Raw genomic sequence first — 11,922 nt, forward strand, 5'->3', positions numbered from 1 at the left:
AAAACAAAGGAGCAGAATGGTGTCAAGAAAAAGCGAGGGAGAGAGAACGTCAAGAATTTAAAAACCACACGAACAGAAGCTTTACTTCGAAGTATCAAAGCCATAAATGGTCTTGAGGGGGCATGTTTCAATGTGACACCATGCATGGCTTCCTTCTCTCAGACAGTGTGGGTGTAAGTGTCGCACGGTGTTATTTTCAGAGTTCTAACTTGGAGTCCAAGTGTCTTGTGACTCAGCCTTCACATTTCTCACAAAGGACTACGTTCCTCATGGGTGGGGATGATTGTAACACAGGCTTCCAGCAAACTTCTGTAGAGTTGCCCTCACTGTCCCAACTTTCCTGACACAGGGTGGCAGTGAACACACAGAAAAACAAAGGGCGGGGGCGGGTCGGTGGGTTAAGCCTCCAGCTCTTGATTTCGGCTTAGGTCATGATCTCATGGTTCTTGAGTTCAAGCCCTGAGTAGGGCTCTGGGCTAACAGCTTGGAACCTGGAGCCTGCATGGGATTCTCTCTCTCCGTCCCTCCCTCACTCTCTCTCTAAAAATAAATACAAATAAACTTAAAAAAAAGGGGGGGGGGGGGCTAAGACCCTTCCTCTCAAATATACCCCCCACCAAAACATTAAAACTTACGAAAAACTGTAGTAGGTTCGGCACGGAAACGTGAAAGAGTTTGTAAAGACATCCGTTCCTTCCATTTGAAGTCTATGTTTCCACCCCTTCTTTTTATTCTTTTAAAAGTAATGCCGAGGTGGCTAAATGGCAGACCTGTGGCCGACGTCCGTGTAAGTGCACAGTACCCCCTGTCCTCTCCCTCAGCCGTTTCACGGGCACCGGAGGGCCCCCGCAGTGTCCGCTCTGCGTGACTCTCCACCTGACCGTAAGCGCTCCACGTGTCATGGGTTTGTTTTCTCACAGCAACGACATTGACATCTCCCGTTCGTTCTGAATTCTGCAACGGCAGGGAAGGCGCCCCTTCTGGCTAGAGGCCCCTAGGTTGTGCCAGGAACATCCTTCCGCGGTGCGTCCCCGACAGAGGCGGCCCGAGTGCCCTGCCCCCCACAGTTCGCCGCTCGAGTCCGATGGTGGGGGGCCGCCCGCACGCGGCCCATGCCCGGTGGGGCCGCTCACGCGTCTGAGGGCCAAGCAAATCTCCCCGCCGTTCTGCACGGCGAGCGGCGCTTCCCGCCGGGGACCCCTCTGGCGGGCCGGCAGAGGCGCAGGGGGAGGGCGCGAGGGGCCCCCTCAGGGGTGCACCCGCCGGTGCTGCAGCAGGTGTGAGCGGCGCTTGAAGGCCTTGCCGCACTGGGGGCAGCGGTGGGGCGCCTCCGCGGCGTGGACGACCGAGTGCTGCAGGAGGTAGGTGCTGCGGTGGAAGGCCTTCCCGCACTGGGCGCACGCGAAAGGCCTCTCCCCGGTGTGCACGCGCCGGTGCTGCAGGAGCTCCGCGCCGCAGCGGAAGGCCTTGCCGCACTCGGCGCACTCGTACGGCTTCTGCCCCGTGTGCACCACGTAGTGCTGGATCAGGTGCGCTCGGTTGCCGAACGACCGCTCGCAGGCCCTGCACTCGAAGGGCTTCTCTCCCGTGTGGGTGCGGCTGTGCCGGACGAAAGTGGAGCGGTGGGCGAAGGCCTTCCGACACTGGGCGCACTCGTAGGGCTTCTCCCCGGTGTGGACCGGCCGGTGCTGCAGGAGGTAGGACCTGCGTTTGAAGGCCTTTCCGCACTCCGGGCACGTGTATGGTTTCTCCCCGGTGTGGATGAGGTAGTGCCGGATCAGGGTCGAGCTCTGGCTGAAGGCTTTGCCGCACGCGTTGCATTCGTAGGGCTTTGTGCCAGTGTGGACCCGCTGATGCCGTGCGAGGTACCACTTGCGGTTAAAACCTTTCCCACACTGCTTGCATTTGTAGAGGTCACTCCCTGCACGAAGCGCGCAGCCTCTGTCCGGTCCCTGTGGGTCCCGCTCACGGAGCACCTCTCCCGGAGAGACTCTCTTTTGCAACACCTGGAGGTGCAGACTGTCCTCTGTCCCCAAGCCGTCATCTTCAAGGTTCATTCTCTCAAGGTGGGTCTTGTGAGTGTCCCTCCCAGGCGTCAGTCGACCTTTCTGCATTTCCAGATGCCCTTCCCAATCCCTGGCCTGCACCAACCTGGAGGCCCTTGAAGGTCCCTGGGCCGGGCTTCCCCAGAGCCAGGCTCCCGCAGACAAAACCGGCTGACAAGCGCTTGGGTCTCTGGTCTGAAGTCTGGTGCTGTCACCTGAAGAGAATCCGACACACAAAGGGGGACTTTTAGTGACACAGTATAGGAGAGATGAAATCAACGCTGCAGGGGGCAAGCGAGGCTGATCTAGCACCAGTGACAATGGCTGCGTTTTACATCTCTAGAACCTGGGTTTCCAAGGACCGTTCCGGTCCTTGTACCCTTGACACCGTTAAAGGGAAAATCCGGAGGGCAGGCGGAAGGAGGAGACAGAGGGTCTGGAGTGGACACCCCTCCTCACGGTCCAGAGGATAGGATGGGGGACAGTTTTGATCACTCGCTCCAACAACAGATGTCCCTTGGTGCTAGGAGCACATGGAAACAGCGCTGAACAGGACGGGGAGGAAAAAGAGGAGGTATCCCATGAGCTAGGTCCTAATGGAGAAGCCAGAGCCTCCAGAGAGAGGAAGAGGGAGGGGGCACTGGATTGAAACGGAAGGAGCACGTGTGGGCAGAGTCACTCCTGGAAGAGTGCTGAACAGTTAAAGGAAGGAAGGGCCCCGGAGGCCTGGTGAGGCCAGGCCACCACCGAAGGGGATCACAGTCAAAGGAAGAGAATCGAGACTGAAGAAGAGGAGGGATGGAGGAACATTCGGGGTCCAACAGTGTAAAAGACAAGCTTCTGCTCTGCTGGGAGGCATCACGTGGTGGTTAAGGGGGCTCTGGAGCCAGAAGCCATTCGTCAGTCCCGCCTCCACCAAGTGAGTGATCCTGGTAGATGGGCTACCTTCTTCAAGGCAAGGTTTCCATCTGAGAGACCAGGAGGTCTGTTGTGAGGGTTCAATAAGAAAAGCGCTTGGCAGGGTTCCTGACGCAGTGTGTTTACTCCACTGGGTCATTATCTTGATTACCTGTGACGGTTACCTTTATACATCAGCTCGGCTAGGTCTGGTCCAACAGTTCTGGCTGAGTTACTTTTTAGATGTGATTAACATTTAAACCAGCAGACTTTGAGAAAAGATCATCATCCACAATCTTTCAAAGAGAGTGGGCCTCTTTGACGGCGGGCCTCAGTCAGTCAACTGAAGCCTTAAGAGAAAAGACTGAGCTCCCCTGGGAGGGGGACGCCTTCAGACTCAGGCCGTGACATCACCTCTTCCGCTTCCTGGCCTGATTCTGCCTCCTCCTGGTTGCAATTCTCTTGAGAACCCGACTGATAGGCTGTCATTCTCACTGCTGCACCGGGCAGTTAGGAAGGCAGCAAAGACACCAGCGAACACAAGCAAAGCTTGCCCTACAAGCCCAAGAAGGGGGCACCAGCAGAAGCCGACTGCACGGACACTACAGCGTCGGACTCCTAGCTTCCAGAACTGTGAGAAAACAAGTTTCTGTTGTTCAAGGCACAAAAAGGCGGGGGGGTGGGAAAGCCCCCGATAAAACCCATCCACAGTGACAGCATGGAGACAGTGGTTTCCACTGTAGTATCATGAGGATGGGGCACCAGGGACCCGCTAGTGTGCTGGAAATATTCCAAGTCTGGACTGGGGTGAGGAATACCTCAGTACACACGCAAACACATAAGCCTGACCCTTAAGATTTGTGCACGTCACCGTACACTTCTGATGTTAAGGGAAAAAGACCAAGCGGAGTTTAAGCAAAAGGTAAGGAAGTCAAGTGTAGACGTTTTTCCTAACAAATGAGACAGCTCCTTCGAGAAGCTTGGCTTTATAAGGAGAGTCGACACTGGCTGCGGGCTAGTCCAGATCTGCAAACACTTGTGTTTGCTCTATGTGTAGACACCCGGAGCACATGTGTATGTGGAGCAGACAGATGATGACGATGCAGCCAGGCCCGAAAGGAAGCGAGGCAGCAAGCTTCCTGGGAAGGCAAAGGTACGGCCAAGGCCGTGGTATTGGAATGGGCCGTGACCAGAGGCACAGCATCTCCCACAGAGGATGAGAAGGCCACGGGTGCGAGACAGGCATGGACGAGTCGCTCCGGATTGAGGAGCAAGCGGCAGAAGTCCACAGCCTTTATTCCCAACGTGATGCTGAGCGTGTGCCAAGACTCCGGTGGCGGCGGAAGTGCTGAAGCCCTGGAAGGTGTCCGGGTGGCTACGGGAGCCAGTGCGGGAGAAAGGGCTGCCCGGAGGCAGGCAGCAGATGCGGGGGGACCTGCTAGGAGGCTCGGCATCATCCGAGCAAGAGACGATGGAAACCCGGACTAGATGCTGGAGGTGGAGCCGGGGAAGGCGGTGGGGGTGATGGATTCGGGGGACATGGGTAATGTCGACCGGGCAGGACCAGGCATGGGTCGATGGGCTGGGCGGAGACTGGGACGCTGAGGTGCTGTCTGAGGTACTTCCAACTTGTCACCTGCCTGGAATAGCAGGACACTCTGACCCGGGATGGGGGAGAGTGGGCAGGACGGTGAGCGGCTAAGGCATGACGGGCCCGAGGTGCCTCTGAGACACGTAAGTGGAGGTGTGGATCAAGGAGCTGGGAGGGCGGCCAGAGACAGGCTGGCCGAGAAGCCTGAAGGACCGCCAGAGAGGAGGCCACGCCTCACTGTGATGGCCCCAGCGATTCTGCAGCACAGATGTGGGGCTGAAAAGGCCCACTGTCGCTGTGTTTTTCAGGGCAAGAGAGGAAGGAGGATCCAGCCAGTGCAAGGGGCTGCTTCTGATGGATAAATGGGGCTGTATGAATGGATGAAGAGGGTGGGAGACAGTGGGATACGGAACAAAGTGAAATTTACAGAGTAGAGACAGTGCTTTCAAGGGCAAGAAATGCCCCTTGAGTCAGAAAGAAATGAGTGACATCACTATCACCCACTAGGACTACAATTATTACATGGATACACTAAGAGCTGACTTCTGCGGGGCACCTGGGTGGCTCAGTTGGTTAAGTGTCTGACTTTGGCTCAGGTCATGATCTCATGGTGTGTGAGTTCGAGCCCCATGTAGGGCTCTGTGCTGATAGCTCAGAGCCTTAAATGTAATAAAAAACAAACAAACAAACAAACCAATCAACCAAAAAACAAAAAACCTGACTTCTGTTGGCCCTTCCATAGGCCGGGCAGGGTACTAAGCAGTTTGGTGTGCTGGGTCATCACAACCTCAAACAACGTAATCACAGAAACTATCGTCACTCTGATTTTCCAAGTAGGCTGAACACAGGCAACTGAAAGGACATAAACCAAGCGCGCTGGCTCTTTTCCTCGGGCACATGCAGCTCAACACTCCCCAGGCCCGAGCACCCAGGTGTGGCCAGGTGCCTATCTCTCCTCCAGGGAACACGGGTGGAAGTGATATCGGGGTGCCCGTGGGTGTGCCTTCTCCCCGCCCCCCCGCATTGCCCTTCCACCAGCTGGATTAGGCCAGAGAGCGCACCTAAGGCTACACGCTGACACTCACAGGCACCAGGTGTGCAACGCTGCCCTTCCGAGCCGGCCTGCAGATGCAGTGCCACACCTGGTGTGAGAAACCACCGGAACCCCCAGGAGGTCACAAAGAGTCTCACACAGGTTCAGAGGCACTGGTCCCTTGCATGCTGGAGGCTGCCAGGGCCCCCCGCTCCCCCGCGCAGCTCCCTGCTCCTACCTGGGCAGGTGCTCCACAAGAGGCCTCCCTTTCCAGTCCACAGCTCCCGCCCATGTTCCAGCAGGTGCGTCAACTCTGCTTCGGGGACTTCGTGCCCTGTTGACAGAGAAAGAAACAAGTCCTGGTGTATGAGAAGAAAGCAACGTCTCCATCCCATCTGGGACTTAATGGCAGAGACAAGACCCGAGTGAAGCTGCTATTGACGTGAAGAACGTGCTGACCTGTGCACAGGTCCCTTTCTTGGGCTGCAACTACTATAGAGGGTGGTGCTGTCTCTGCACAACGCCAGCGTCCTTGAACTTTATCGGTGGAAGCCAACCCTCCTTGGGGGCACAGCGCTTTCACACACAGCCGTGGGACCCTGGGAAAGTGAGCCCCTCCTTCCAGAAGGGATTCTGTAATTAAGTCGCTGGTTCTCAAACACCCTGTGCTTTGGAACCACCTAGGGGTGCTCAATTTCGACCTCAAGCCAAAAGGAACACAATTTCTTCCGGTGAGGCCTAGCGACCACTATATCTGAGCTCTCCCCAGGGGTTCTGGTGCCCAGAACGCACTGAAAACTGAGGGGGAAGAAGTCGGTGAATGGCATCCCTGAGCACCGGTAATCTGAGGCAGGCAGGAACCTGATGAGGACGAAACCTGTATTCGCGAGGCGAGGCTGCAGCACCCCACAGGCCCACAAGGGGGCGAGCCTGAGGAACAGGGAGATGCTTGGTCCAGGGAGAGGAGCAGAGAGAATCTTCTCATCCCTGAGGATGGAACTGTGTGGCCGCATCCTCCAGACCAGGCCAGCCCCACCCTGGGGCTTCTCAGTAGGTGAGGGGGGAAACTTCCTCCAGGGGAAGCCAGTTTAAGCTGCTCTTCTGTTACGTGCAGCCAGCTACATCTCCACAGAGACAGGCGGTTCTGCACAGAAGCCCAGTGACTGAGGTACCAGGACCCACTGAAGTTTCAGCTGTCAGATTCTGATCGTGAGCCCAGGATTCATTTGGACGGGTCTCGGTAATGGTCACTGTTGTGTGCTATGTGCAGGCGCCGAGCTCACGGAGGGGCGGGAGAAAAGGTGAACCAGATGTTCCTTTGGCTCGCCTCTTTCTCTCACCTCAGGTCCTTTTCTTGTACTGGTTCCTCCACCCAGAACCTCTCCTTCACCTCCCCTCCAAGCTTCAAGTCTCAGTTTCAGTTACTTCCCGAGATGCCTTTTTTTTTTTTTATTATTATTATTATTTAGAAGTTAGAATTTATTTTGTGTTTTGTTTTTTTATTTAAAACATTTTTTTTAATGTTTTTTTGTTTTTGAGAGAGAGAGAGAGAGAGAGAGCAAGTGGGGGAGGAGCAGACCAAGAGGGGGACACAGAATCTAAAGCAGGCTCCAGGCTCTGAGCTGTAGGCACAGAGCCTGTTGTGGGGCTTGAACTCACCGACTGTGAGATCCTCAGCCGAAGTCAGACGTTTAACCACCTGAGCCACCCAGGCACCCCTATTTTGTGTCTTTTTGTTTGTTTGCTCATGTCTATTTTTGAGAGAGAGTGAGCACATGAGCAGGAGAGGGGCCAAGAGAGAGGGAGACACAGAATCCAAAGCAGGCTCCAGGCTCTGAGCTCTCAGCACAGAGCCTGACGTGGGGCTTGAACTCACACAGTGAGATCATGACCTGAGCCAAAGTCGGGGTGCCCTATAGAGGTGAGAGGTGAGCCCTTACCCAGTGAGACCAGAAGCCCACAGGTCTCCAGCATCACCTCCTGGTACAGGGCCCTCTGGTCCAGTTCCAGCTGTCCCCACTCTTCCTGGGTGAAGGTCACAGCCACGTCCTTAAAGGTAACCAAAACCTGGAAAGTCAAACAGAGGTAGTGGCCTTGGCCTGGTGCTGTTGGATGGGGTCAGACCCTGTTACTCAGCTGCTGGTGAAGGTGCAGAGAGACCCAGGTCTCCTGAGGGCAGGGCTCCGTGCTGGGCTCAAGGGGGAGGTAGAGGCAGCCTTTGTACGTAGTGCAATTAGGGCTCAGAGAAAGGCCTCCCCTGGGGTAGCCGCTGGAGACGACAGAGGGTGGTGTTCCTATGAGGACAGTGGGGGCAGTAAGTGATCTGGACATGAGAGGAACGGGGAAAAGGATCATGATGATAACTCCCAACAATGAGAACCGCAGCAGTCGTAGCCGAGGTCCTCCCCGTGTGCCCGCCCCCAGCAGAGAGCTGCTTTACCACTGAGGTAAAGTGTGACTAAAAGTCCCTTGTTCTGGAGCCAGATTCCCAGAGACTGAATCCAACACTTGCCAGCTGTGACCGTGGGGAGGACATCACATCATTTCTCTAAGCCTTGGTTTCCACATCGATACCATAATCATTCCCACTTCACCAGGCAGTTCTGAGAACTAAAACGAAAAGGTTTACATGTGGACACTCGAGTGCCCAGGGTCGAATGTGTTCAATGTATTTTGTGACTTTTCCTAATCCTCCCACAGCCCACAACGTAAATGTCACTATCACGTCCATGTCACAGCCCGCACCCTGGGGCTTAGGCAGCTCTAGAAAGCCCGCAATCTCACATTAGAGACAGGATCAGAACATCTGGCAAAAGATGACACTGTCTCCAGAAAACAGGCAGGTGGGGGCCAGGGGCACCTTCGCCAGAATTAAAACAACCAGGAAAAGTCTCTTGTAGTAGGTGACACTGATGCACAGGAGAGACAGCCCTGCATAGGCCTGTCGGATGAAGGGAAGTGCAAGGAGGAAGGCTGCAAAATGGGAAAGACTTTGCAAGTTCAGCACCACCCAGCCGGGTGCGCTGAGCAGGAGAAGGGAAGGGGAGGAGCCGGGAGGTGTCTCCCCTGCGGATCCAGCACAGCCCTGAAGGCCACGGTGGGGTTTGTGTGCATTTAGTACAAGTATGATGGGAGCCCCTGAGCGGGAGACCCATTCACTCATTCAACCATTTATTGAGTACCTTTTACAAGCCCAGGCCGTTCTAGGTCTTGGCACAGAGCAGCAACAGGCGCTCCCGATCCGGGGCTGGAAACAGATCCTGAACAAGCAACTAAAATCTGCAAGACCATGTCAGAGGGCCCTAAAGATTCCAAAGACAAAACAATGGAGCAAGAAGACTGAAGAGATGCTAGTGAACTTCGCACGGGGCAACAGGGTGGGTCTGAAATAAAAGTGAGGGGCGGCGCCCCGCGGATGGGAGGAAGACGTGTGCTGACAACGGTCTAGGCCATGAAGGGGGGGCTTGGGGCGACTGCTAGCGCGTCCCCGGAGCTCCCTGTGCACGTGCGTGCAAGGGGACATCCCACGCCCGCACACGATTGGCACTGACCGTGTGGATGGACTCCTTGGTCAAAGCTAATTGAGTGTCTTCGATAAGAAAACAGGTCCCCTACTGTCAGGGAAAGCCGGTTCCGTGTGCTGTGAACGGAAACTCCTTGGCCGCCCTGGCTCTCAGCCAGGAGAGGCTTCCACCTCTCCGCCCAAGCACAGCGGCAATTCCAGAAACTGCGTCCCCATCCTCCACCCCCGCCCCAGCCTGGTAGAGGCTAGAGGCCGGCAAGGCACAAGAGTCGGACTCCCGCCGGGTCGCGCCTCCGCGATCAACACAGGCTCAGGAGGCATCTCCGTGGTAAGAGCCCCCAGAGCCCTGCGGGACACCGGGGGACACACGTCACCCACGTAGGCTTTCCAGGGCCCTCAACCCGGACGAGGAACCGTTAATACTACTTCACCTGCGGGAGCACATGGGCCCAGCGGCGCAGGGGACTCGCTCAAGGTCACGGCCTCGGGAAGGGGCGCGGCCGCAACCCGCTGTGAGGTCTCGGGAGTGCGGGTCCTTCTCCGCACCCTGCGAGGACCGAGGGGGAATTCCAGAAACCTCACCTGTCCCTTCCACACAGCGTCCCGCTGGATGCCAGAAACGAGCGCTTCCCCACGTGGCCCCGACCGCCTTTCGGGGCCGGGAAACTGAGGCACAGCACGCCGCCGCTCCCCACGTCCACTCACCTGGGCCGGGTCCACGCGCGCCGCCATCGGGCCGTGGGGACCGCAGAGCCGCGCGTAGGCGCCGAGGGTCCCTGCGGGCTCAGCCGACCCCTCCCTGGGTCCCACAGAGGCGAAGGAGGGGCCCGTCGCCGGCGTCCCCCCTATCGTCCAGACGAGATGCGGGGAGCTCACCATCCGCGGGCACCTCACCATCCGCGGGCACCGACCCGCCACATCACAAACCTACGCCCACCCGCGACACCGGAAGCCCCGCCCCTGCCATTGCGAGCCAGTAACACCCCCTTCCTGTGGCACATCCTTCTGGGTAATGTAGTTCTTGTCCTGCCTCCAGCCACTTCTAGCAATGCTCCTCTCTTTCTAGGGCCCAGACGCCTGGCAGGATATGGGCACCCGGAAAGGGCTTGCGAGGAAGGGTTCCCGGAGGCTCCGATGAAGAAAGGGGCGGCATCGGATACTCCTAAAGGGGATGCACCCAAATTTACACAATTTCCCAAATTGTGTTTACAGCATCTTTTTTTTTTTTTAATTTTTTAAATTTATTTTTAAAATTTACATCCACGTTGGTTAGCATATAGTGCAACAATGATTTCAGGAGTAGATTCCTTAATGCCCCTTACCCATTTAGCCCATCCCCCCTCCCACAACCCCTCCAGTAGCCCTGTTTGTTCTCCATATTTAAGAGTCTCTTATGTTTTGTCCCCCTCCCTGTTTTTATATTATTTTTGCTTCCCTTCCCTTATGTTCATCTGTTTTGTATCTTAAAGCCCTCATATAAGTGAAGTCATATATTTGTCTTTCTCTGACTGACTAATTTCGCTTAGCATAATACCCTCTAGTTCCATCCACGTAGTTGCAAATGGCAAGATTTCATTCTTTTTGATTGTTGAGTAATACTCCATTGTATGTATGTGTGTATATATATATATATATATATATATGTGTGTGTGTGTGTGTGTGTGTATATATATGTGTGTGTGTGTATATATATATATATATACATATATATATATGGAGTATATATGGTAATACAATACAATGGTAATACTCCATTGTATGTATGTGTGTATGTATATATGTGTGTGTGTGTGTGTGTGTGTGTGTGTATATATATACATGTGTGTGTGTATATATATATATATATATATATATATATATACACCACATCTACATTATCCATTCATCCATTGATGGACAGGGCTCTTTCCATACTTTGGCTAGTGTTGATAGTGCTGCTATAAACATGGGGGTGCATGTGTCCCTTCGAAACAGCATACCTGTATCCCTTGGGTAAATACCTAGTAGTGCAATTGCTGGGTCATAGGGTAGTTCTATTTTTAATTTTTTGAGGAACCTCCATACTGTTTTCCACAGTGTCTGCACCAGTTTGCATTCCCTTGCATTCTCTTGCAAGAGATCCTCTTTCTTTGCATCCTCGCCAACATCTGTTGTTGCCTGAGTTGTTAATGTTAGCCATTCTGACAAGTGTGATGTGGTATCTCGTGGTTTTGCTTTGTATTTCCCTGATGATGAGTGATATTGAGCATTTTTTTCATGTGTCAGTTGGTCATCTGGATGTCTCCTTTGGAGAAGTGTCTATTCATGTCTTTTGCCCATTTCGTCACTGGATTATTTGGTTTTTTTGGGTGTTGAGTTTCATAAGTTCTTTATTATAGATTTTGGTTACTACCCCTTTATCTGATGGCATTTGCAAATATCTCCTCCCATTCCGTCGGTTGCCTTTTAGTTCTGCTGATTGTTCCCTTCGCTGTGCAGACTTTTTATTTTGATGAGGTCCCAATAGTTCATTTTTGCTTTTGTTTCCCTTGCCTCTGGAGACATGTTGGGTAAGAAGTTGCTGTGGCCAAGATCAAAGAGGTTTTTGCCTGCTTTCTCCTTGAGGATTTTGATGGCTTCCTGTCTTACATTTAGGTCTTTCATCCATTTTGAGTTTATTTTTGTGTATGGTGTAAGAAAGTGGTCCAGATTCATCTTTCTGCATGTTGCTGTCCAGTTTTCCCAGCACCACTTGCTGAAGAGACTGTCTTTATTCCATTGGATATTCTTTCCTGCTTTGTCAAAGATGAGTTGGCCAGGTCTGTGGGTCCATTTCTGGGTTCTCTATTCTGTT

General features: G+C 54.1%; 1 protein-coding gene across 3 annotated transcripts; it reads right to left on the bottom strand.

Annotated features, from left to right (window-relative positions):
- Window positions 1-510: 510 nt before the first annotated feature.
- ZNF550 (zinc finger protein 550) lies at window positions 511-9,973 on the bottom strand. 3 transcript variants are annotated; one of them, XM_030297556.1, is made up of 4 exons: window positions 9,795-9,973; window positions 7,507-7,633; window positions 5,805-5,900; window positions 511-2,260 (listed from the first exon to the last, which is right to left on the bottom strand). In XM_030297556.1, exons 1-4 carry the CDS (start codon window positions 9,966-9,968, stop codon window positions 1,248-1,250), a joined length of 1,410 nt encoding a protein of 469 aa, XP_030153416.1. In that variant the 5' UTR covers window positions 9,969-9,973; the 3' UTR covers window positions 511-1,247. The 3 variants fall into 3 exon arrangements, with proteins under 3 accessions (XP_030153416.1, XP_030153421.1, XP_032447153.1); XM_030297561.1 differs by lacking the exon at window positions 9,795-9,973 and adding an exon at window positions 8,749-9,784; XM_032591262.1 differs by lacking the exon at window positions 9,795-9,973 and adding an exon at window positions 8,749-9,784 and having other exon boundaries at window positions 7,507-8,176.
- Between the last annotated feature and the right edge of the window lie 1,949 nt (window positions 9,974-11,922).

Source organism: Lynx canadensis, chromosome E2 (genome assembly GCF_007474595.2).
Source record: "Lynx canadensis isolate LIC74 chromosome E2, mLynCan4.pri.v2, whole genome shotgun sequence".
Taxonomy (NCBI): Eukaryota; Metazoa; Chordata; class Mammalia; order Carnivora; family Felidae; genus Lynx; species Lynx canadensis.

What these genes read in the sequence shown, in the direction of transcription:
- ZNF550 (XM_030297556.1), bottom strand. Translation starts at nt 9,968, where the DNA reads ATGGTGAGCTCCCCGCATCTCGTCTGGACGATAGGGGGGACGCCGGCG. An exon ending in TGGGCTTCTGGTCTCACTGG is followed by an intron (nt 5,901 to 7,506) that starts GTAAGGGCTCAC and finishes CTCTGTCAACAG; the next exon opens with GGCACGAAGTCCCCGAAGCA. An exon ending in CTTGTGGAGCACCTGCCCAG is followed by an intron (nt 2,261 to 5,804) that starts GTAGGAGCAGGG and finishes GATTCTCTTCAG; the next exon opens with GTGACAGCACCAGACTTCAG.